Source organism: Dendrobates tinctorius, unplaced genomic scaffold (assembly GCF_039654945.1).
Source record: "Dendrobates tinctorius isolate UK_male_01 unplaced genomic scaffold, ASM3965494v1 ptg000064l, whole genome shotgun sequence".
In the NCBI taxonomy this organism is placed as follows: Eukaryota; Metazoa; Chordata; class Amphibia; order Anura; family Dendrobatidae; genus Dendrobates; species Dendrobates tinctorius.
The window spans coordinates 327,189-354,639 of NW_027361732.1; the positions used below are offsets into that span (position 1 = coordinate 327,189).

A 27,451-nucleotide genomic window follows, 5' to 3' on the forward strand; every position below is an offset into this window, starting at 1 on the left:
CTCACCTCACCCCCTATCTGTCGGAGTCCCACAAGGTTCAGTCCTAGGACCCCTGCTCTTCTCCATTTACACCTTTGGCCTGGGACAGCTTATAGAATCTCATGGCTTTCAGTATCCTCTCTATGCTGATGACACACAGATCTACATCTCTGGACCAGATATCACCTCCCTGCTAACCAGAATCCCTCAATGTCTGTCCACTATTTCATCCTTCTTCTCTACCAGATTTCTGAAACTTAACATGGACAAAACAGAATTCATCATCTTTCCCCCATCTCACGTGACCACCCCAACGAACCTATTCATTACAGTAAATGGCTGCCCACTCTCCCCAGTCCCACAAGCTCGCTGCCTCGGGGTAATCCTTGATGCTGATCTCTCCTTCAAACCACATATCCAAGCCCTTTCCACTTCCTGCCGACTTCAACTCAAAAATATTTCACGAATCCGTTCATTCCTCAACCAAGAATCTGCAAAAACCCTAGTCCGTGCCCTCGCCTTGACTACTGCAACCTCCTGCTCAGTGGCCTCCCCTCAAACACTCTCGCACCCCTCCAATCTATTCTAAACTCCGCTGCCCGACTAATACACCTGTCCCCCCGCTATTCCCCAGCTTCTCCCCTCTGTCAATCCCTTCACTGGCTCCCCATTGCCCAGAGACTCCAGTACAAAACCCTAACCATGACATACAAAGCCATCCACAACCTGTCTCCTCCATACATCTGTGACCTTGTCTCCCGATACTTCCCTGCACGCAACCTCCGATCCTCACAAGATCTCCTTCTCTACTCCCCTCTTATCTTCTCTTCCCACAATCGCATACAAGATTTCTCTCGTGCATCACCCCTACTCTGGAACTCTCTACCACAACATATCAGACTCTCACCTACCATCGCAACCTTCAAAAAGAGCCTGAAGACCCACCTCTTCCGACAAGCCTATAACCTGCAGTAACCACCGATCGACCAAACCGCTGCATGACCAGCTCTACCCTCGCCTACTGTATTTTCACCCATCCCTTGTAGACTGTGAGCCTTCGCGGGCAGGGTCCTCTTTCCTCCTGTACCAGTTATGACTTGTATTGTTCAACATTATTGTACTTGTTTTTATGTATACCCCTCCCTACATGTAAAGCGCCATAGAATAAATGGCGCTATAACAATAAATAATAATAATAATAATAATAGTGGTCCTCACGTGACCCTGAGTATGTAAATCGCACATGAGTCGTCGTGTTATGACTGCCAGCACAGTGTAGAGGAGCGAAATCCTAACCGTGTTTACATTGCACACTATTGGGATTCCTGGTGCTAGATGCGCTCACAAATTTTAACCTTGGCTGAGATGAAAACCCTTTCAAGTCCTTCAAATACAGTGACGTGTGGAGACTGACTGGGATGCTACATCTGCCATCTGTAATTTAGGAATTGTAAAGAGAGTTTAGGGAAGCCAGAAACCTCCGCAGCTATTCATAGAAGAGATTTCCAGCTTAAGAAAGTACATTGTGGACACGAGCACAACCAGCAAAAGCGATAAGCGGACTGTCCTAGATGTCACCTGCCGTGCAAGAGAACTACCAGTAACATAAAGGCTAAATCCTATTGGCCTGGAGGAAAAGCTCCTTGGGTCTCACAGCTCAAACTAAACTTGTTTTCACTGGACAACCCCTTTAAAGGGAAATTGTCAGCATGATTTAACACCCCAAACTATTTATGTGCATGTAGCTCTTTCACACACAAGTCCAGCAATACCTTTACGTGGCCGGTCTGTTCCTCTATTGCTGAGGAATCAGTGTTTGAATTCATGTGCAAATGAGGCAGAAGAGCTATGGTATATCTGAAGTCTCTGTCACTCCAGCTCTATTCCCTGCCAACGCTGCCTCCTCCTGCTTTTCAAGGGCTGTCAGTCAAACAGGAGTAGGCGGCGCTGGACTTGTCTGTGAAGGAGCTACATGCACATATACACTGCTCAAAAAAATAAAGGGAACACTTAACAGAATATAACTCCAAGTAAATCAAACTGTCCACTTAGGAAGCAACACTGATTGACAATCAATTTCACATGCTGTTGTGCAAATGGAATAGACAACAGATGGAAATTATTGGCAATTATCAAGACACCCTCAATAAAGGAGTGGTTCTGCAGGTAGGAGCCACAGACCACATCTCAGTACCAATGCTTTCTGGCTGATGTTTTGGTCACTTTTGAATGTTGGTTGTGCTTTCACACTCGTGGTAGCATGAGACGGACTCTACAACCCACACTAGTGGCTCAGGTAGTGCAGCTCATCCAGGATGGTACATCAATGTGAGCTGTGGCAAGAAGGTTTGCTGTGTCTGTTAGCGTAGTGTCCAGAGGCTGGAGGTGCTACCAGGAGACAGACCAGTACATCAGGAAACGTGGAGGGGGCCATAGGAGGGGAACAACCCAGCAGCAGGACCACTACTTCAGCCTTTGTGCAAGGAGGAGCACTGCCTGCCAGAGCCCTGCAAAATGACCTCCAGCAGGGCACAAATGTGCATGTGTCTGCACAAACTGTTGGAAACCAACTCCATGAGGATGGTCTGAGTGCCTGACGTTCACACATGGGGGTTCTGCTCACAGAGAGAGAGCTGCCAGAACGGTTTTCGGGGTTAAGTTTAATTTAATTTCCGGACATGCTCAGTATAAAAAGGCGGATCCGTTGGCGGATTCAGTCAAATAACGGATGGCAACGGATCCGTCACCCATTGGCGTCCATTATAACGCATGGCGGACAGCGACGGATCCGTTGCTTTCCGCTGTTTTGATGCAGAGAAAAAAACGTTTCATTGTCCGTCCACCCCAGTCAGCGGATGCCAAAATTATGATGGATCCGTCAAAAAATGGATGACCATCTGTCAAAATCCACCGCTAATGAGTCTATGGGAAAAAAACGGATCCGCCAAAAAAAATGGCGGATCCGTTTTTTTTTTTGCAAAACGGCGGATTTTGACTGACGTAAAAAACTGAAGTATGAATCAGGCCTTAGTCATCATTCATGGACTATCTATCTACATAAATTTTACTGCACCAACATTTTTGCAGTGCTGTGCAGAGATTGGCATCACTCACATCGGCGCTGTCCTGATAGGGGTTCACAATCTAAATTTCAAATTAATCTATCAGTACATATGTTTTTTTCTCTCTGAACGTCAATTCAGTTTGAGACCCCAGTCAAACACCTTTTTCGAGCACGATGAAGACGCTTGGACAACGCCTTATCCTTTCGGGCACCTTCGCTCATCACTACTTTTTTTTTTTTTTTTTCTTGAATTTTTTATTTATTTATTTTTTTTTACAGTGGATTTGCAGCAAAATCTACAGAGGTTCCTTTTGTACTAAATTTCCATCTGATGTATAATGTTCCCACACCTTTTAGCTTGAAAGAACATATTTCATTTTACATATTAAGAAAAATGTGAATATCTGGAAAAAGACACCAGATCACAGACATCAAGGTATCTTTGATCCAGCTTCCAATGATATACTGCACATGCCTTTATAGACTGCTCAGGAGGGCAAATATGTCTGACGGATTCCTTTTAACAATGACATGAGAAGACTTGAATTGTTGATTGTGGGGTGTACACACAGCATTTCTACTACATTAAAAATGGCCTGCTACTTGTACATTAACGCCGGACTCACACGATCGATGATGCATTTGAGAGAATCTTAGCACAGATGCGGAGAAGACAATCTATATGTCCGTAGAAATCGGACTGCACTCTGACATCCGAGTGCAGTCCGATGTTTCATACGCACTCATAGACTTGTGTGGGTGAGTGTGATCCGATTATCAGATGCACCCACAGCATGCTGTGATTTTCAAAATTACTGTTATTGTGAGCAATTAAGCAAGTTGAAGATGAAATTGTCTGTAAAAGGACTAAAGTTAAAGATGATACATTTGTTTTGTATTTTAGGCAAAAAAAAATGTCATTTTTTTACATTTTAAAAATTACTAAAAGGAAAATGGGCCAATGCCAAAGTTTGGGCGCCCTTGGAGACTGTGTGCTGAGATATCTATGACCAGGGTTTCAAAACTAAATTAGCCTGTTAGGGTTATGGCTTGTTCACTATCATCATTAGGAAAGGCCAGGTGATGCAATTTTCCCAGTTTTCTAAAAAAAAACAAAAACAGCCAACTCAAACCTTGTGCAAAAAAACAGCAGCCACGGGTTCTTCTAAGCAGCTGCCTAGGACTCTGAAAATGGTGGAGATAAGAAGATAGCAAAGCATTTTCAAATTGTCCTTTCCCCAGTTCGAAATGTAATTAAGAAATGGCAGTTAACAGGAACAGTGGAGGTCAAGATAAGGTCTGGATGACCAAGTAACATTTCAGTGAGAGCTGCTCGTAGGATTGCTAGAGAGGCAAACCCCACTTGACAAAAGACCTTCAGAAAGATTTAGCAGACTCTGGAGTTGTGGTATATTGTTCTACTGTTCAGAGACACCTGCACAAATATGGCTTTCATGGAGGAGTCATCAGAATGAAACCTCTCCTGCTTCCTCACCATAAAATTCAGCATCATAAGTATGCAAATGAACATCCAAACAAGCCTGATGCATTTTGGAAACAAGTCCTGTGGACCGATGAGTTTAAAATAGAAGAATTCTTTGGTCAAAAAGATCAGGTATGTGTGGAGTAAAAAGAGCACAGAACTTTACAAAAAGAACATCTCCCCAACCATTAAGCATGGGGTGGATCAATCATGCCTTGGGGTTGTGTTGCAGCCATTGGCACGGGGAACATTTCATGGATAGAGGGAAGAATGGATTCAGTAAGCTTTCAACAAATTCTTGATGCAAATATAAAATTGTCTGTATAAACCTGAAGTTGAAAAGAGTATGGGTTCTACAAATGGATAATGATCATAAACACACGAAAAAATCCACAATAGACTGCCTCAAAAGGTGCAAACTGAAGGTTTTACAATGGCCCTCACCATCCCCTAATCTGAACATCATTGAAAATCTGTGGCTAGACCTCAAAATACCAGTGCATGCAAGACGACCCAGGAATCTCACAGAACTGGAAGAATTTTCCGGGGAAGAATGGATGAAAATCCCTTAAACTAGAATTGAAAGACTTGTCTGGCTACAAAAAGCTGTGATACTTTGAAAAGGGGGTTCCACTAGGTACTAACCATGCAGTGTGCCCAAACTTTTCCGTTGGCCCACTTACCTTTTTGTAATTTTTTTAAATGTAAAAAATGACGATATATTATCTATAATGTTTGTTTTGCCTAAAATACAAAGGAAATGTGTAACCTTTAACTTTGCCCTTTTAGAGATAATTTCATCTGCAGACTTGCTTAACTGTTTACAATAACAGTAAGGCTGTGTACCCACGTTGCGGATTGTATGCGTTTTTGCCGCATTTTTCGCTGTGAAAACGCTGCGAAAATGCATACAGAATGCACCCCATGCATTCCTATGGCATTCTGCACCTGCTGTGCTAATGCTGCGTTCTTTTTTCCGCGGTGGAATCTCATAGCGGAAAAAAACGCAGCAGGCTCATTATTTTTGCGGAATCACCTCGATTCCGCAAAGAATCGCCGCGATTATGCACACATAGGAATGCATGAGATCCACTTACTTTCCGCATGTGGCTATGCCCACCATGCGCAAAGTGAGCGGCTCATGTGCGGATGGTAAACACGGTCTGGAGGAGAGGAGACTGTCCTCCAGGCCCTGGGTACCATATCCCTGTAAAAAAAAAAATATATAAAATCGGGTTATATTCACCTTCCGGCGTCCCGCGCTGCCTTACCGATGCTCCCGCCAACTCCCGTTCCCAGTAATGCCTTGCAGCGAGGACCTGTGATGATGTAGCGGTCTCGTGAGACCGCTATGTCATCAGAGGTCATTGTCGCAAGGCATCGTGGGAACGGGAGCATCGCTGAGGACTGGGGATACTGCGGGGGACGTCGGAAGGTGAGAATATCACGATTTTTTTATTTATTTTTTTATTATTTTTAACATTCTATCTTTTACTATTGAGGCCGCATAGGCGGCCTCAATAGTAAAAAGTTGATCACAATTGTCAAACACTATGTTTGACGAGTGTGACCAACCTGTCAATCACATTCCAAGCAATGCTTCAAATCGCTTGGAATGCGCTTGAATTCCGCACGTGAAAATCGCGTGAAAAACGCATGCGAATTCCATGTGCTTTTCCCGCGGCGGGAGTTGAGGAAATGCTGCGGAAATTTCTGCAGCATCTCTGCAATGTGGGTACATAGCCTAATAGCAGTAATTTTGACCAGGGGTGACCAAAGTTTTACATGCCCTGACTACACTTGCAGATGCTTCCAACTTTAATTGCTGAATACACAAAACAGGGTCAGTCTGTACAGAGTCAAGAATTGCCACAATAAAATTTCCATTAATATTGCCATCTTAAATGAAGTTTCATTGACCTACTTAGCAATTGAAAATTGCTAAAAGGGTTGTAATTTGCTCTAGTTTCTAATTTTTCCCCCCATTCTGGTTTGCAGCCAGAACTCTGAGACCCCATTGTTTGCGAAATGTTTTGGACTGAAAGCTTCCATAGCTAGCTGAGCCACAGCAGGGGAGCTCAAGTCTCGCCGTAAATCTGTTCAAGAGCCCCCCAAAATTAAAAAATACATTTTGGAGGAATGCTAGTACTGTGTGTTGGCACATTTGTGCAGGGTGTTGTGTCCATTCTTAGTGGTTGGATCAGTAATTCTCTTTTGTACACCGTGGCCCTAAAGGGAACATGTCATATGCAAAAACTATTTACTGTAAGTGCACATAAAGGGGTAATCTGCAGGTAAATGGCATTAAAATGCTGCTTGCACGCAGGGCTGTGGAGTCGGAATAAAATGGACCTACTCCTAAAATATATAATAAATTGGGTACAGTAGTGCAATGCTGGATGTGCTGTAAATGTTTTCATAAGAATTTGGAAAAGTTAAATGTCCTATAAATATCTGTTCTGTTCCTGATCTAAGGATCTTGGCTTTTAGTTGATCTGTGCTGCACTTTATGTACATGCTCAGTAGTGACCAGTGCTGTGGAGTTGTAGGTGAGATGACTCTGTGCTGCACTTTATGTACATGCTCAGTAGTGACCAGTGCTGTGGAGTTGTAGGTGAGATGACTCTGTGCTGCACTTTATGTACGTGCTCAGTAGTGTCCAGTGCTGGGGAGTTGTAGCTGAAATGAATCAGTGCTGCACTTTATGTACATGCTCAGTAGTGACCAATGCTGTGGAGTTGTAGGTGAGATGACTCTGTGCTGAACTTTATGTACATGCTCAGTAGTGACCAGTGCTGTGGAGTTGTAGGTGAGATGACTCTGTGCTGCACTTTATGTACGTGCTCAGTAGTGTCCAGTGCTGGGGAGTTGTAGCTGAAATGAATCAGTGCTGCACTTTATGTACATGCTCAGTAGTGACCAATGCTGTGGAGTTGTAGGTGAGATGACTCTGTGCTGAACTTTATGTACATGCTCAGTAGTGACCAATGCTGTGGAGTTGTAGGTGAGATGACTGTGCTGAACTTTATGTACATGCTCAGTAGTGACCAGTGCTGTGGAGTTGTAGGTGAGATGACTCTGTGCTGCACTTTATGTACATGCTCAGTATTGAGCAGTATTGTGGAGTTGTAGGTGAGATGAATCTGTGCTGCACTTTATGTACATGCTCAGTAGTGACCAATGCTGTGGAGTTGCAGGTGAGATGACTCTGTGCTGCACTTTATGCACATGCTCAGTAGTGACCAATGCTGTGGAGTTGTAGATGAGATGACTCTGTGCTGCACTTTATGTACATGCTCAGTAGTGACCAGTGCTGTGGAGTTGTAGGTGAGATGAATCTGTGCTGCACTTTATGTACATGCTCAGTAGTGACCAATGCTGTGGAGTTGTAGGTGAGATGATTCTGTGCTGAACTTTATGCACATGCTCAGTAGTGACCAGTGCTGTGGAGTTGTAGGTGAGATGACTCTGTGCTGCACTTTATGTACATGCTCAGTAGTGACCAATGCTGTGGGGTTGTAGCTGAGATGACTCTGTGCTGCACTTTATGTACAGGCTCAGTAGGGACCAGTGCTGTGGAGTTTTAGATGATATGAATCTGTGCTGCACTTCATGTACATGCTCAGTAGTGACCAGTGCTGTGGAGTTGTAGGTGAGATGACTCTGTGCTGCACTTTATGTTCATGCTCAGTAGTGACCAGTGCTGTGGGGTTGTAGCTGAGATGAATCTGTGCTGCACTTTATGCACATGCTCAGTAGTGGCCAGTGCTGTGGAGTTGTAGGAGAGATGAATCTGTGCTGCACTTTAGGTACAGGCTCAGTAGTGACCAGTGCTGTGACGTTGTAGGTGAGATGACTCTGTTCTGCACTTTGTTTATGCTCAGTAGTGACCAGTGCTGTGGAGTTGTAGGGGAGATGAATCTGTGCTGCACTTTATGTACATGCTCAGTAGTGACCTGTGCTGTGGAGTCTGGAGTCAGGGAAATTTCGGAGTCAAAGGTTTGGCTTACCAACTCCACAGCACTGCTTGGACTCCTTACTGAAAGCATAGCTGCCAAGTGGAAACTAACTTGTATCCTCCAGGGAGGTGCTCGCTCTCGGTAATAGGGACCTACACAAAGCCGTTCCAGTCATGGCTGTATATATGATGAGCTGTAACCACTCCCCGCCACATGGACGGGTTGATTGCTTGCTCTGCAGTAGGTATGTACAGAGTGAGCTGTCAATCAAAGTGCCAGGGAATGATTACAGCTGCCGCTCATCGAATAGTAAACGTTTGCCTGTAACCGCTCTCTGTTCGTGCCCATATGACGAGTGGCTAAAGAGACTATATTAGTTCATTTCCTCCCTGCATCCACGCATTCAGTAAGGCTAGGTTCACATTTGCGTATGGGTGATCTGCGGACTTCCTCCGTGAAGCTCCGCTCACGGCTGCACCTCCTCCGGTCAGCTCCACCTATGCCCGCATACTTCTGCATGCAGCCTGCATACCCTACCTTTAACATTGGGTACGCAGGTTATGCGAATGTATGCGGATGCCTCCGCATGTGTTGTTTTGATGAAGCGGCGCCCGCATAAAATTCCAACAATATGCGTTCGACGCAGGTCACCACATCGTCAAAACGACGCATGCGGAGGCATCTGCAAACATCCGCACGACCTGCGTACCCAATGTTAAAGGTAGGGTAGGCAGGCCACAAGGAGAAGTATGCGGACGTAGGCGGAGCTGACCGGAGGAAATGCAGCCGTGGGCGGAGCTTCACGGAGGAAGTCCGCAGACGTCCGCAGCTCCTCCATACGCAAATGTGAAGCCGGCCTAAGCTATTTAGATGCAGATTAATATATCAACCGGTAAATAGCATTTTTGCACATAACAAGTTCTCTTTAAATGATGTAACAGATTTGTTATGAAAATGTGGATTTTCACTGTGGACTTGCTTGATGGCAATGAGTGAATTCAGCAGCTAGAGCTTGCCATACACATTAGATGGCTGTCAGCCGAACTGTGCTTCGGCCCATCATTGAGCTGACCCTGGCAGTACGTATCTGATCGATGTCTCTCCCGATCTTCAGCCCACCGGCAGCCCCATACACATTAGACCGTCGGCCAAGCCCATCATTATCGGGTGGGGGTGGGGGGGATTCAGATGACATTTGTCTAATATGTATTGGAGCTTTTAGTCTGCACAAAAATGCGAAAAATTAAACCTGTGGTCCTATGCTGTAAATTTTTATGCTGGTTATAAACGTGGCCTTAAGGTCTCCATACATGAGATAAAAGTTGGCTAAGCTCAGGATCTGACCATCTAATGTGTATGGGAACCGTCTGCCTCTCAGGGAAGGTAACGATTGGATATGTTGAATTTTAACGCCCAACCCTTTAATTCTCCAAAGATAAGCAGCCACCAGAGGTCCCTGGCAGCAGCTTACTCCACTCTCCTCATTGAAAACCCAGTTTTTTAAGGTGTAGCACTTTTAGGTTGCATGCTCGTAGCAAAGAATATGCTGCATCATGTGGATTCTCTTCTGCACCACTCATATTCCCCAGACGCAGTGTCATATCACTGTAATATGGCATCAAATCATTGTATTCTGTATGTCATTGGTAGAATATGGAGTTACATTATGGGCTTATAGACTTTTATGGGAGACATATAATGGCTCTATTCAACCTGATGCTTGTGTGAAGATGTAATGTAGCGGTCAACAAGAGTGCTTAATCTGGAATTAACCCGGATGCATGAAAAGCGACTTACCTGACTTATTGTTTCCTGAACTCCTCAGAACACTCTGTGTGAATATAGCTTAACCTAGTGCGAGTTTCTCAAGTGGGAGCTGCTTTAGGAAATGCTCCTCCTTAGGGAGTTATTGGAGGAGGTTGACTTTAGAATTTACCCAAAATTCATAGATTCGGGCGTATCCTAACTTTTGAACAATTTTCTTTACGTGAATCCAGAAATATGGTGACTGGACTGGGCAAAAAATAAGATATCTTTTATGTGTGTGTGTGTATATATGTATACATTTCTCTTCAGCCCATAAGTAATCATTCTAGCCGCACTGCTTCTCTCCGCTTTGATCTCGTCTTCAGGCGTCCGCTACCAATCTGGTCTTCGGCATCAAAGCATCTTCACCTCTTCAATGATTTAGGGCTCAAAACATCATAACGTTGTGACCTGATCAAGTGCAGAAAGGCCAAAAATGGAGGAAAGTAGCAGACACCTGTAGACTGGGGCTGTGTGGCTGAACAGGTGGTGGCCAAGGCGAGGAGAATATGTGGAGTATACCCTTGGGATCTGGAGAGACCTCTGAGAATAAATTGCATATATTTGATACAAATCAGGTTTCCTGATCAAATTTGAGTGTTTTTTGCCAAATTTAATTTTAACAGATTTGCTCGTTACTGGGAAGAGTGTTTTTTTTTTACTGAAACATTTTGTTTTGGCTGTTCCTGGTTTGACGTTGATTCCGCCAACCACATAACTAGTACAGACACAGGACGTGCATTGTATGATGTTGCACCCCCATATTGGGCTATAGTTGGAGGGGGACTCTGGCGTACAAAGTCTGTCTTCCTAATTTCATCAGTGTCTCATGGATCCCCATATACATTAATGGCTGAGTCTGATTCACTAAATGGATGAGAGTAGGACCTGCTCTGAGTCTCACAGACCAGAGATATGGAGCCATTTTTAAATTGGATGTATGTGTGGATGTTAACCTCAGGCTGTGAACCCATGTATGTTTCGGTGTGGGAACCTGTCCCTTTATACCAGGGGTGTGGAATCTTTTTTTTTTTTTTTTGCCAAGGGCCATTTGGATATTTATACCATCCTTCGGGGGCCGTACGAACTCCGCCCACAAAGTACATCCTGACTCTGGCACTGGTTTCATGACTTAATCTTTCATTGCATGCCCTCCAATGTTCAGTAGTGAACACAGTGTGTGTGCTAACAGAGCAAGAAGAAATTAATGAGATTGTGGCAATCAAAATACAGCTCCCTGCCCAAGAATGCGGTCCCTGAGAATCTGCTTGGGGGCCTGACGAAAGGTCATCGAGGGCCGTAAATGGCCCTGGGGCCTGAGGTTCCCCACCCCTGCTTTATACCCTTTCTATCTTCACTAGAGCCAGTGGTGATGGATCTGATGACCAGGAGCAGCAGCTCCACTCGGGAAGCTTCGTCTTCAGCACTAATCACATCCCTAAACTGAGGCGAGGCACAAACAAGACCTCTGTCTTCTAAATGTGGAGCAGGGCTCGGGGCGGGTGGGCTGACGATGAGCTGGGTATTCCCACTTGTTTGCCTGGGAGCAGCATCGGTTCTCGGATTCTGGGACGTGCCCGTCTCACACAATTCATTCATAGATTAGTGCAGTGCGGATGATTATCACATGCTCTTTTTTTATTACAGAACTTTAGCAACAGCCTCATTCTAAAGAAGTGTAAAATAAGAATTGAGGAGATAGCGGTCTAAAATGTATGGGGGCCTCCCGATTCTCCCTCAACAGATCATTTTGGGGGAGAAGGACCTGGCGGTGGGATTCTAAGAGGCCAACTTTGTGGCTCCCATAGAGAACACCGGTGCGCTCTTGTGTATGGGGCAGTTGTAGAACGCAGTCTAATGTGTACGAGGGGGCTTCTTCTCTTGGACATTCCCTGCTTACAACGTGTACATTTAGCACTGCACAAACGTCCTAAAATCCATTTTATAAAGTTTGTGTTTGTTTTAGGAAACTTCTGAATGGACAGTGAAAAGTTGGCAGGAGAGTGCATAGTATACCATCTGTAGGAATAACTAGAAAAGGCAGCTTCATGTCACAGTGGACTGAAGTGTGCAGAAGAACCGCTCCTCATCGTCACCAGCTGACTGACAGATTGCTTTGCCTTCTATCTTCCAGAGCTCCATGAACCTTCCCCCGGACAAGGCGCGACTCCTGCGGCAGTATGACAATGAGAAAAAGTGGGATCTGATCTGTGACCAGGTACGGCTATGCTTCTGAGGATCAGGTAATCAGGCAACTACAGCGATGAAGCTTGTAGCCATTTTGGCAAATGGTCCGCCTGTTCCCTGCTGTAAGCCAATCTAGGATTCTGCTGCGGCCCCTGGAGTATTCTCTGATGGTCGCGATTGGGGAGGCTCTGTTGTGACAACTCCTCTGATGTTCTGCATGTTGTGCTCCTTAATGTCACTGGGAATCCCTGGTGATATAACCGGCCTCGTGTCCCAATGTCCCAGACAGGCTTCCTAATCCTATTACATGTCGTTGGGACATATGTTCATGGGACAAGGCATTAGCCTGGATTAAAATAGCCCAGATAATGTTGTGACATATAAGCATATGACCTAGCCACATTTAAAAGGTTAGTTTAGCTCGGCATGTGTGACCACTAGCGATGAGCGACTGTAATTGGATAAGGCGTTATCCGCAGTTGCTGGGGTACAAACACCGTGTCTTCAGCGTGCTCGAAAAATATGTTCAAGTCCCTGCGTTTGCATGTCTCAGCTGTTTGACATCCGCAACACATGCTGGGATTCCCTGTTTGTTAGACAATCCCTGCCTGTGTTGTGGCTGTCCAAAAGCTGCGAGACATCCAGCCGAGAGGGACTCGAACATATTTTTTGAGCACTCCAAAGACACTCAGCACCCGAGCATGATCAGATAACACCTTATCCGAGCACATTCGCTTATTACTAGTTACCACTACTAAAGAAAAAAAAAGTACAACCAAATAACTGTAATACCCCTCATGCACAGTGTGAACATGTTGGTATATACGTGCATCATGCTGTAAGCAACAAATAATAGTATTAGGACAAGAATGAAAATGTATAATCCGGCCAGCACCAGCTCTGATTCATGAGCGTTACATCTCGACACCGTATGGATTAGTTGGAGACAACAGTAAATTTTATTTTAGCTTATGTGTGTAGTATCACATTCTATATCTTATTTATTTGTACTAAATAGAGTACAGTATATACAGAAACAAAGCCATTTTTTAATTCCATGGGAGAGTGTTGTATCTATTCAATTTTTGTTTGGTGATTTATTTTTTTTTTTACATCTATAGTTTCCATGTGGCTACTCCTTCATTTTTTTTTATTGAGCCTGTTAGCCCAAACTGACAGACAATGTAGACTAAGGATATAGGGGGTATTGTCGATATAAAAACCACACCGTTTCGTTTTGGAAGCACTGCCTCTATGCTAAATGGGATGCTCAATGTACCCTTAGTGTGGCTAAGAGACTCAGTACACCATTCACCCCACTGGTTTGGCATGTCCCCACCTCTTTTACCGGCGATTTCTCTACAGACACTGATTGCTCCAAGTAAACCTGCTTTGTCAATGGGATGGGGCATGCCAAATCATTGGGCTGAATGCTGCACTGAGCGCCCTAATTATTATTATTTGATTTAACATCAGTTTCTTAGAATGGATGTAGTGATTAAAACACTACAGGTGAGGGGTAATATATATATATATATATATATATATATATATATATATATATATATATATAATATTACAGTGCCTTGCGAAATTATTCGGCCCCCTGGAACTTTTCAACCTTTTCCCACATATCATGCTTCAAACTTAAAGATACCAAGTGTAATTTTTTGGTGAAGAATCAACAACAAGTGGGACACAATTGTGAAGTTGAACGAAATTTATTGGTTATTTTAAATTTTTGTGGAAATTCAAAAACTGAAAAGTGGGGCGTGCAATATTATTCGGCCCCTTTACTTTCAGTGCAGCAAACTCACTCCAGAAGTTCATTGTGGATCGCTGAATGATCCAATGTTGTCCTAAATGACTAATGATGATAAATATAACCCACCTGTGTGTAATCAAGTCTCCGTATAAATGCACCTGCTCTGTGATAGTCTCAGGGTTCTGTTTAAAGCACAGAGAGCATCATGAAGACCAAGGAACACAACAGGCAGGTCCGTGATACTGTTGTGGAGAAGTTTAAAGCCGGATTTGGATACAAAATGATCTCCAAAACTTTAAACATCGCAAGGAGCCCTGTGCAAGTGATCATATTGAAATGGAAGGAGTATCATACCACTGCAAATCTACCAAGACCTGGCCGTCCCTCTAAACTTTCATATCAAACAAGGAGAAGACTGATCAGAGATGCAGCCAAGAGGCCCATGATCACTCTGGATCAACTGCAGAGATCTACGGCTGAGGTGGGACAGTCTGTCCATAGGACAACAATCAGTTGTACACTGCACAAATCAGGCCTTTATAGAAGAGTGGCAAGAAGAAAGCCATTTCTCAAAGATATCCATAAAAAGTGTTGATTAAAGTTTGCAACAAGCCACCTAGGAGACACACCAAACATGTGGAAGAAGGTGCTCTGGTCAGATGAAGCCAAAATCGAACTTTTTGGCAGCAATGCCAAACGATATGTTTGGCGTAAAGGCAACACAGCTCATCACCCTGAACACATCATCCCCACTGTCAAACATGGTGGTGGCAGCATCATGGTTTGGGCCTGCTTTTCTTCAGCAGCGACAGGTAAGATGGTTAAAATTGATGGGAAGATGGATGGAGCCAAATACAGGCCCATTCTTGAAGAAAACCAGTTGGAGTCTGCAAAAGACTTGAGACTGGGACGAAGATTTGTCTTCCAACAAGACAATGATCCCAAACATAAAGCAAAATCTACAATGGAATGGTTCACAAATAAACGTTTCCAGGTGTTAGAATGGCCAAGTCAAAGTCCAGACCTGAATCCAATTGAGAATCTGTGGAAAGAGCTGAAAACTGCTGTTCACAAATGATCTCCATCCAACCTCACTGAGCTCGAGCTGTTTGCCAAGGAAGAATGGGCAAGAATTTCAGTCTCTCGATGTACAAAACTGATAGAGACATACCCCAAGTGACTTGCAGCTGTAATCTCAGCAAAAGGTGGTGCAGCAAAGTATTATGTTAAAGGGGCTGAATAATATTGCACGCTCCACTTTTCAGTTTTTGAATTTCCACAAAAATTTAAAATCCCCAATAAATTTAATTTAACTTCACAATTGTGTCCCACTTGTTGTTGATTCTTCACCAAAAATTAACATGTGGTATCTTTATGTTTGAGGCATGATATGTGGGAAAAGGTTGAAAAGTTTCAGGGGGCCGAATACTTTTGCAAGGCACTGTTTATTTAACCATCTATTGTGACTAGTGGATCTGGTGTCCTTTCAATATATAGGTGATAACCTTCCAATACTGCTAAAAAGTGATCTCTATAAAAGAGAAAAAGTGTCAGTTCATTATGTAGTGCAGTAGAATTTCACTTTCCCATGTGTACGAATCACATTTAGTTTTTGCAATAGTTTGCATTCCCCAATACTGAGAATCACTCTTTGCTGCTCTACGAATTTACTCTTGTTCACATTGATCATCATTAATCTAATCATAGAAACAGTATGTCGTAGAAAACAGAAGAGCCCAGGAAAGTTCTCGGTCACAACGGTAAAAATCCAGTCTGCAGCGAGAAGTGCTGATCACGTGTGCCGCATGTGATCATCTTCACTTTATTGCTTCCTTTGGGGGTTCACTCCTGTGGTTTCCAACTGCTTCAGCACCCACCCTATTCCCCTGACTTGGCTCCCTCGGACTATCACCTATTCCCTCAGATGAAAAAGCACCTTGGTGGAAGGTGGAATTGCAGCCATTGCAACAGCCGATGTGTGAACTTTGCCATCTTCTCCATTTCCATATTTCAGCCTTGCGACCCAACTTTAAAATGCTGTAACGGAACAAAAAAAAATCAAAATAAATCCAGATTGCTCATGAGACCATTCAACTAACTAAATAACATATTGCATTGCAAAACAAGACCATGCAAAAAAGATTTCATGGGTGGGCCTCGAAGTTTTCAGGCGCCCCTCGTATATGTTATATTACCTTTATTGCTTTTATTGTTTTCTATTTAGGAGCGGTTTCAAGTCAAAAATCCGCCGCACACTTACATCCTGAAGCTTCAATCTTTCTTGGACCCGGGAGTAACACGAAAGGTAATGATATGTTTTAGTATAAAGGGTCAATTCCATGTGCCGATAAGCAATAAATCAGCCTTAGGAAAGACGCTCGTTCCCGATCATACACGGCTCGTGTAAACATGCTACTGACCGGCGGACTAATGAGCAAAACACTAGGTAGCCGGCTGGTTGGATCATTCATTCTAGCTACGAAATCATTGTTGTCGGCAGCACATCACCCAATGTAAGCAGGACACGTTCTTTCAATATGGGGGCAGAACAATTGTAATAAAGATCTTTTTGTCCCCCGTACAATTTATACTTGTCTGAGAGAACGAGCTTTAAGTGTATAAAAAAAGACAAAAATGGTGTACCGTATATAATACACCCCAAATAATAAACAAATCACGGAAAGTTTTATTGAAAAAAAATGGAACAAATAGTTTGAAAATGATTAAAAAGTACAATAGATCTACAAAAGAAGGTATGGATAAGAAAAACAAAAAAAATATAAACCCCACACCAGGCAGACATGAGCATTAATATGTGATTAGGCGGCTCAGTATAAATGTATTATATGAGATAAAACAAGCACAAATTGTATAATACTGAAGATAATGACCAAGAAGTCCTGTTGGAGGAGAAAAATGGTGTAAAATACAAAGTAAGGACAAAACCAGCCACATGTAATAACATAAAGTTGGATGACTTGCCTGGTGGTGCAAGAACCCCCACGAGTTTCGCTGCTCCACGGTAGCTTCGTCAGGGGTGATACCAGAGAAATAAAGGATAATAAGGATTAAATGAGCCAGTATGTGGCGTAATTGCTCATCTGGGGTGAAATGCCAGAAATTCTCGAGCTGTGCATGAACATGAACCCGGATGTGGTTTATGCGTTCCATCGAGACCAGAACTAGTTAATGCGTTCCACAATGGGAGTAATTACGAGTGGAGCGCTCTCAAATATGATGGGCGCTGATCATCTTGTATACAGCCTGCTGGCGTTTATTTATGAGGACACATTTGGGTGTGTAAATGCACCTTTAAAAGTATTTGTTTTTATTTTTCCTTTTTTTTCTGCTTGTGTTAGTTTGGAGTGATTGACTGTGTTTTACCTAAGGTGAGTGGCTGCGTTATTGGCGCATAATGATACGTATAAATTAAAAGACCTGGACACTCCGGTGTAGTCATTCCTGCCGACGTAGCTGCAGTTTACACTGATATCCACGGTAGAGCTGCCTAAGTTGTGAGTTTTTTTTTCGCCTGTGAATTGGAGGTTAATTGTGAATTTCTCGACTACTAAAATAAGGACTTTTTTTTTTTTTTTTTTTCTCGCCCCTGCGAAGCTGCCATTTTGTTGGTTGATGAAATAAAATATTTGGTGAGCACATGTTTTCCTCATTGCCGTGTCACACCTTGGCCAAAGGACAACTTAAGCAGCTGTACTGGGTAAAGACCCATTGATGGACTTCACGCTTAATGCTCTGGGCTAGCTGTAGCCCTTACTTAGCTTATTGAAGGGAATTACAGAAAAAACTGTTCCTTCCCCATTGACTTCCTCTAGGTTAAAATTGCAAACCCTACCCGCTGCTCCGGTCTTTGACAGGCTGCAGCGGTGATGTGGCCACCGCGGCTCAGCAGCTCTGCCGCTTTAGGACGCTCTCGCTCACGGAGGAATCCATGCTTAATTCCGGGAGTGCTGTAAAACTGAAAATCCATATGGATTTCTCGATATATTCTACAAATTAATTTGTAACGCTTTTACTGAAAGTAACTTCTCTCATACATATTTCAGAAATTCAGAAGACGGGTCCAAGAGTCCACAAAAGTGCTGCGAGAACTGGAAATATCACTAAGGACCAATCACATAGGGTAAGAATAAGAACCACATCCCGGAGCTTGTGGGAGTTCATGGATCAGAGTTATTACTTGGCTTCAAATGTGAATAAACTTTGCTAAGATGCTGCGTGTTACTGAAATGTGAGGTGGTGGGACAGACTGCACATTACGTGGCGGCACCAGTGCAGGTGTATCTTGGTGTCACTGACCGGATGTGTTGGGTCCTGGCACACCAGACTGTGAGGTGGCGATCAGGAAGGATATGGAGTAACAGGAATACTACCACTTCCCGGGGATTGTATCTGATCTGCAGGACAATGCTCTGGCCCTGTCCTATAGGCAGTGCGTCAAGCATCCATCATGGAGTGAGTGCATATAGGTTGTGGATGGAACGCATGCAGGGTAATGTATGTGTGATCTGTAGGGAAGGGGATGGAGTTAAAGCGGTATTCCTATCCCAATATGTAGTAGGTGTAATAATAATAATATTCACAAATACCTCCAATTAGTATAGTATAATATAGTATAGTTTGTCTGATTCGCGATGTCCCCTTCCTCATGTGCAAGCATTGCAGGACCTTAGGTATCCATGACATAGTGACAGATAGTTGCTAGTGGTCGTAACCATGGATACCTAAAGTCCTGCAATGCCTGCACATGGGGATAGGGGCATGGCAAATCAGGAAAACTATACTACATTTCTAATTGGAGGTATTTGTGAATATTATTATTATTATTACACCTATTGGGTTAAGATCTTGGAGGTGGGAATACCCCTTTAACTCTATTTTGAGTCCTTTTATCAGCTGCTGCAGATCCTCAGTTTTAAGTGATTCATGAAGTTCTGCAGCAGCTGAGGCATTATAAGGGATGGTGTAGCCCCTACGATAAGGCAGGAGTGTCAGCGCTCACTAATGTAGTGTGCTGTAGTGCAGCCTGGCTACTATGTGTTACGTAGCAGATTTTTGGCTTCAGACTTTCTAGGTTGGAAATTAACCAGCGCGGCAGACCAGTAGCTTGTGGGAATCGAGTAACCTGAACAAACCCAGGAGCAAATTAGGAGAACAGAAAAAAAAAAGAATACTTCTTGGCATAATTTAGGTGGGATTCAGGCATACGTCAGCTGTAAGCAACCCCAGAATAGAGCATGTAGTCAGACAGGAAATGTGCAGGAGGTGGTGGGGGTCTGCAGAGGCAGCAGACAGGAAATAGGCGGGCTGCGGGGAGGAAAGAGTCCGCTCCAGTGCCAGAGCCTGTGTGCAGGACAGAGGGGCTGCGGCATCTGGAGAGAGTAGGAAATGGTAAAGCGTCTATCCATCATCGGTGCAAAGTATACCAGAAATGTCATCATACAAGACACCGCATCGTCATGTCACTTATATAAACGCCCCAGTGTGCACGTATGTCATATGTATCGTAGAAAGCTTACACGGGAAATGTCTGATTCATTTTTGGCATTTCTCGGTCTTCCATGTTTCAGTCATTTATCAAGCAGTCTCCAGAACTATAGACATGGTGTGTAAATCAGCTCTGCGTATTGAGTTCGCATAATGTCATATATGGCTGAAATTGGACAGTATCGAGTCGCAAAGGGTTTGCATATGCGTCTTTATGCAAAAATGGTGGAAAGCTGGTCAGAGATTTTGGTTGGAAATCTGCCCTCAGATGAAACCCTGCACTGCACTAACCCTACAGACATGTCCATCACAAACAGTCATTGTCCGATAAACTGTAACAGACTAGAAAAAATATGGCTGCAGATTGGTCGATGAGGTCTGGGGTTCAAGTACCACCGAGGATATCTGCATGGAGTTCGCACCTTCTCCCCATCATTTCGGAGGTTTCCTCGTACACGTCAAAAGACATATATATTGTAGAGTTCGCAAAGACTGATTCTCACGTCTCATTTCATCTGCCGTAACAGTGGTGAGCAGCCGATGTACAAAAGCAGGAATACTGCCTCTTACCTGTCAGCATCTGCAGCTCTTGTTTTGATTAGCCAGCCTGAGTCTTCACACAGGCATCACGCAGCAGCAATGACGTCTCGCCAGGCTGGCTAATTTAAGGAAGAACTCCGAATACCGGCAGGAAAGAGGCGGTACCCCCATCCCTGTGCAGCGGCCACAAACCACTGTTGTGGTCGATGGAATGAGACATGCAGATTTAAAGTGCTGCGGAATATGTTGGCGCTATATACAGTGAGTACGGAAAGTATTCAGACCCCTTTACATTTTTCACTCTTTGTTTCATTGCAGCCATTTGGTAAATTCTAAAAAGTTCATTTTTTTCTCATTAATGTACACTCTGTACCCCATCTTGACTGAAAAAAACAGAAATGTAGAAATTGTTGCAAATTTATTAAAAAAGAAAAACTGAAATATCACATGGTCATAAGTATTCAGACCCTTTGCTCAGACACTCATATTTAAGTCACATGCTGTCCATTTCCTTGTGATCCACCTTGAGATGCTTCTACTCCATTGGAGTCCATCCGTGTTTAATTACACTGATAGGACTTGAATTGTAAAGGCACACACCTGTCTATATAAGACCTCACAGCTCACAGTGCATGTCAGACCAAATGAGAATCATGAGATCAAAGGAACTGGCCAAGGAGCTCAGAGCCAGAATTGTGGCAAGGCACAGATCTGGCCAAGGTTACAAAAGAATTTCTGCAGTACTCAAGGTTCCTAAGAGTACAGTGGCCTCCATAATCCTTAAATAGAAGAAGTTTGGGACCACCAGAAGTCTTCCTAGACCTGGCTGTCCAGCCAAACTGAGCAATCATGGGAGAAGAGCCTTGGTGAGAGATGTAAAGAAAAACCCCAAGATCACTGAGGCTCAGCTCCACAGATGCAGTAGGGAGATGGTAGAAAGTTTCACAAAATCAACTATCACTGCAGCCCTCCACTAGTCGGGCCTTTATGGCAGAACGGCCCAGCAGAAGCCTCTCCTCAGTGCCAGACATATGAAAGCCTCCATAGAGTTTGCTTAAAAAAAAAAAAAAAAAACACATGACGGACTCCCACACTATGAGAAATAAGATTCTCTGGTCTGATGAGACGAAGATAGAACTTTTTGTTGATAATTCTAAGCTGTATGTGATGTATGTTTGGCGAAAACCAGGCACTGCTCAACACCTGCCCAATACAATCCCAACAGTGAAACATGGTGGTGGCTGCATCATGATATGGGGGTGTTTTTCAGCTGCAGGGACAGGATGACTGGATGCAATTGAAGGAAACATGAATGCGACCAAGTACAGAGCTATCCTGGATGAAAACCTCTTCCAGAGTGCTCTGGACCTCAGACTTGGCCGAAGGTTCATCTTCCAACAAGACAATGACCCTAAGCACTCAGCTAAAATAACAAAGGATTGGCTTCAGTCAACTCTGTGACCATTCTTGACTGGCCCAGCCAGAGCCCTGACCTAAACCCAATTGAGCATCTCTGGAGAGACCTGAAAATGGCTGTCCACCAACGTTCACCATCCAACCTGATCCAGGTGTGAAAAACTTGTTGAATCATTCCCAAGAAGACTCATGGCTGTACTAGCTCAAAAGGGTAATTCTGCTCAATACTGAGCAAAGGGTCTGAATACTTATGACCATGTGATATTTCAGTTTTTATTTTTTAATAACTTTGCAAAACTTTCTACATTTCTGTTTTTTTTTCTCAGTCAAGATGGGGTGCAGAGTGTACATTAATGAGAAAAAAAAGTGAACTTTTTTTTTTAATTTTACCAAATGGCTGCAATGGAACAAAGAGTGAAACATTTAAAGTGCCATTGCGATTCTTAATACATTATCTATTGGAATTAATACACTCATTGGATGTCACTGTTGGGGTGCAAAAAAGTACCACACCAAGTGCCTTATCCCAGTAACTATACAAACTATAAGCTATTACTATGCCGTCATCTCTTGTAATTACATTGGGTGCTGCTTTCCTCTGCTTTTATCAAGAATGTGTCATTTGACACAGAAGAACATTGATTGGGAATTTGTAGGGATAGTATAACCTTATGTACACCATGTACACACGTGGTATTAATTTTTGGTACCCATTGTTTAATGACAGAAAAACCCACAATGGTGACAAAAATAACTTGAATCTGACAAAAGTAACAATAAATCAAAAATCTATGAAAATGAACAAATGAAATTCAGACATTGCTTTTCAACCATACTTCCACAGAATTAAAAAAATAAAATAAAACTCATGAAATAGACCTGGACAGAAATGATGGTACCCCTGAAAATAATGTGACAAAAGGGACATGTTAAATCAAGGTGTGTCCACTAATTAGCATCACAGATCTCTACAATCTTGGAATCAGTGTGTGTGTGTGTGTGTGTGTGTGTGTGTATATATATGTATGTGTATGTGTGTGTGTGTGTGTGTGTGTGTGTGTGTGTGTGTATATATGTATATGTGTATATATATATATATATATATATATATATATATATATATATATATATACCGTATTTTTCGCTTTATTAGACGCTCCGGATTATAAGACGCACCCCAAATTTTGAGGAGAAAAATAGGAAAGAAAAGTTTTTTTAATAAAATGGTGGTGCTTCTTATAATCCAGGCGTCTTATTGCTTACCACTCTGTCCCCAGGGTGCTGTCGCCCGCTCTGTCCCCAGGGTGCTGTCGCCCGCTCTGTCCCCGGGGTGCTGTCAACCGCTCTGTCCCCGGGGTGCTGTCGCCCACTCTGTCCCCGGGGTGCTGTCGCCCACTCTGTCCCCGGGGTGCTGTCGCCCTCTCTTTACCAGGTGATTCCGCCACCACGCTGGTTCCCCGGGTGTTGCCGCCGCACTGGGTCCCCCGGGTGCTGCCGCCGCCGGACTCTGTCCCTTGCTGCGTGGGGGGCTCTGACGTTCCTTCCATGCCTGTGCGTGGATTGCTTCCTAGAAAATGGCCGCCGCGCAAGCGCAGATGGAGATCTCAGCATTGAAATCTCAGGAGATGAGATTTCAGCGCAGCACCCGGGGGACCCAGCGCGGTGGCGGCAGCACCCGGGGCACCCAGCGCGGTGGCAGCAATTAACAGACACCCGCAGCGGCAGCACCAAAAAAGGTATGTTTGCATTGTAAGACGCACCCCTATTTTCCTCCCAAATTTGGGGGAAAAAAAGTGCGTCTTACAAAGCGAAAAATACGGTATATATATATGTGTGTGTGTATATATATGTATATGTGTGTGTGTGTGTATATATATATATATATATATATATATATATATATATATATATATATATATATATATATATATATATGTATGTGTATATATATATATATATATATAATATAGTGAGGCTGCGTCCGGAGTCATATGTGAGGGTCGCTATATGTCCCCCAGAGTGCGCTCAGAAGCGTATTAGATCCGCTGGAGTCCCCTGTCGTCGCAGCAGTGTGCCTGTGACTCACAGGACAGAATAAAAGTGAGTTTGAGCCTGGTCAAGTTATTGTCATGGTTAGGACATGGTTAATGTCCTGTTCTCACAGGGTTAACTTTTGCCGGCCTCTTTGGATCTGGGAGGGGTATTTATACTCACTCCAGACTAGGATTCCCTGTCCGCTATACTGTTATTCTGGCTGTGTGTCTGACCCCCCCCTGGTGTGCGTGTATACTGCATTGCTTGTTTGCTTCCCATGTATGACCCGGTCTGTCCCCTCACTCAGTTCTTTGTCTCTCGTTTTGGTACTATTGTCTTCTCCGGTTCCGACCTCCTGGCTTGGCTATTGTTACTCCGTTACAGTTTGTCCCTATTGTACCATCCATTGCCCTTTCTGGTTTTCTGATCTATTGCTACGTTCTGACTATTCGCTCTGTATAACCCTTTGGTACTGTCCTGCTATCTCGTGCTTTGACCCGGCTTGATCTGGATTACGTCCCTGTCTATGCCCCTTGGTAACTTGTCCTGTAGTTACCTTTCTAGGAGTTTCCCTGTAGCTCCTAGCTCTGTGGAGCTTAGGTCACGCCCCCAGCAGTCACGTGCTTCAGGTCCTGATAGTCTGAAGCACACATCGTCACCGCTGCTGCCCCGCTCCACAGGTATCTTTGAGCACTGTTTTTGTACTCAGGACACGCGCACTGGCTCAGTGAGCAAGTGCAGTGCGGTGTTCCTGACAGTTATTTGGACCAAGGAGTTTATTCAGGAAAACCCGGTATGGGCTTTTATTTTTGAAACGGACTGCAGGAAGGTAGTTTCCTCCAGCCCAGGTTTTATAAGTGGCCTATGGCCACAGATTGGAGAAAGGAAAAAAAAAAACCCTGCAGAAAGGGTTTGGGTGTGTCAGTTCTGGCTTGCTCAGAGAGAGCAGTGGTCTGCAGAGCTCCCTGTGTGAGGCAACACAGGGCCAAGCTGAGCAAAGGTCTGGCACCCCTTTCATACCTGAGCAACGCGGTCGCTCACGGCAACTGGCCACGGACTGTTTTGTTGCTTCCCGGCTGCGACCCGGAGGATACAGTGTGTTGTGCACTGTGAGTGGTTTTTTTTTTGGGACCTTAAATACGTTTTTTTGTTTGAACTTGCTGGGTCACTGCCTCATTTCTGAACAGTGTGGACGCTGCTGCTTTACACTTGGTTGGAGAATGCGGGCAGTGTGAATTGAGGCATACCCAAAGCGTGCTGCATGTCGTATATTAGGCCTGCAACGCTGCAGCTTAACCCCTTCATGACCAAGCCTATTTTGACCTTAATGACCAGGCCATTTTTTGCAATTCTGACCAGTGTCCCTTTATGAGGTAATAACTCAGGAACGCTTCAATGGATCCTAGCGATTCTGAGATTGTTTTTTCGTGACATATTGGGCTTCATGTTAGTGGTAAATTTAGGTTGATAATTTTTGCGTTTATTTGTCAAAAAATCAGAAATTTGGTGAAAATTTAGAAAATTTTGCAATTTTCAAATTTTGAATTTTTATTCTGTTAAACCAGAGAGTTATGTGACACAAAATAGTTAATAAATAATATTTCCCATATGTCTACTTTACATCAGCACAATTTTGGAAACAAAATATTTTTTTGTTAGGAAGTTATAAGGGTTAAAAGTTGACCAGCGATTTCTCATTTTTACAATAAAATTTACAAAACCATTTTTTTAGGGACCACCTCACATTTGAAGTCACTTTGAGGGGTCTATATGGCAGAAAATACCCAAAAGTTACACCATTCTAAAAACTGCACCCCTCAAGCTACTCAAAACTACATTCAAGAAGATTATTAACCCTTCAGGTGTTTCACAGGAACTAAAGCAATGTGGAAAGAAAAAATGGACATTTTAATTTTTCCAACAAAAAATTTTTTTAGCATCAATTTTTTCATTTTCACATGGGAAACAGGATAAAATGGATGCTAAAATTTGTTGGGCAATTTCTCCGGAGTACAACGATACCTCATATGTGGTCATAAACCACTGTTTGGGCGCACGGCACGGCTCAGAAGGGAAGGAGCGCCATTTGACTTTTTGAATGGAAAATATGCTGGAATATTTAGCGGTTGCCATGTCGTGTTTGGAGAGCCCCTGTGTGCATAAACATTGGAGCTCCTCCACAAGTGACCCCATTTTGGAAACTAGACCCCCCAAGGAACTTATCTAGATGCATAGTGATCACTTTGAACCCCCAGGTACTTCACAAATTGATCTGTAAAAAAAAACAAAACACTTTTTTTTCACAAAAATTTTCTTTTAGCCTCAGTTTTTTCATTTTCACATGGGCAACAGGATAAAATGGATCCTAAAATTTGTTGAGCAATTTCTCCTGAGTGCACAGATACCTCATATGTGGTCATAAACCACTGTTTGGGTGCACGGCATGGCCCGGAAGGCAAGGAGCACCATTTGACTTTTTGAATGGAAAATTAGCTCCAATCGTTATCGGACACCATGTCGCATTTGGAGAGCCCCTGTGCACCTAAACATTGGAGCTCCCCCACAAGTGACCCCATTTTGGAAACTAGACCCCCTAAGGAACTTATCTAGACGTGTAGGGAGCACTTTGAACCCCCAAGTGCTTCACAAAAGTTTATAACACAGAGCAGTGAAAATAAAAAATATTTTTTTTTCCTCAAAAATGATTTTTAGCACACTATTTTTAATTTTCACAAGGCTAACAGGAGAAATTGGACCACAAATCTTGTTGTCCAGTTTGTCCTGAGTACGCTGGTACCCCATATGTGGGGGGGAACCACTGTTTGGGCACACGGCAGGGCTCAGAAGGGAAGGAGCGCCATTTGACTTTTTAAAATGCAAATTACTTCCAATCGTTAGCGGACACCATGTTGTGTTTGGAGAGCCACTGTGTGCCTAAACATTGGAGCTCCCCCACAAATGACCCCATTTTGGAAACTAGACCCCCTAAGGAACTTATCTAGATGTGTAGTGAGCACCTTGAACCCTCAAGTGCTTCACAAAAGTTTATGACGCAGAGCCGTGAAAATAAAAAAAAAAATTTTTTCCCTCAAAAAATTATTTTTTAGTGCGCAATTTTTTATTTTCACAAGGGTACCAGGATAAATTAGACCCCAAAATTTGTTGTCCAGTTTGTCCTGAGTATGCTGGTACCCCACATGTGGGGGGGAACCACTGTTTGGGCACACGTCGGGGCTCGGAAGGGAAGTAGTGACATTTTGAAATGCTGACTTTGATGGAATGGTCTGCGGGTGTCATGTTACATTTGCAGAGCCCCTGATGTACCTAAACTGTGGAACCCCCCCACAAGTGACCCAATTTTGGAGACTAGACCCCCCAAGGAACTTATCTAGATGTGTGGTGAGCACCTTGAACCCCCAAGCGCTTCACAGAAGTTTATAACGCAGAGCCGTGAAAATAAAAAATATTTTTTTTTCCACAAAAAAAAAATGATTTTTAGCCAGCAATTTTTTTTTCACAGGGGTAGCAGGATAAATTGGCCCCAAAAGTTGTTGTCCAGTTTGTTCTGAGTACGCTGATACCTCATATGTGGGTGGGGACCACTGTTTGGGTACACGTCGGGGCTCGGAAGGGAAGTAGTGACATTATGAAATGCTGACTTTGATGGAATGGTCTGCGGGCATCATGTTACATTTGCAGAACCCCTGATGTAC

At 43.6% G+C, this 27,451-nt stretch overlaps 1 protein-coding gene across 7 annotated transcripts in view; it reads left to right on the plus strand.

The window, feature by feature from the left end:
- Positions 1 to 27,451, plus strand: part of FMNL3 (formin like 3) — a 129,008-nt gene that overhangs the window by 61,130 nt on the left and 40,427 nt on the right. For all 7 annotated transcript variants that reach the window (XM_073580206.1, XM_073580212.1, XM_073580207.1 and 4 more), the window contains exons 2-4: positions 12,426 to 12,509; positions 16,468 to 16,548; positions 18,308 to 18,384. In XM_073580206.1, the coding sequence (XP_073436307.1) occupies positions 12,426 to 12,509; positions 16,468 to 16,548; positions 18,308 to 18,384 (242 nt within the window). The remainder of the gene's footprint in view (positions 1 to 12,425; positions 12,510 to 16,467; positions 16,549 to 18,307; positions 18,385 to 27,451) is intronic.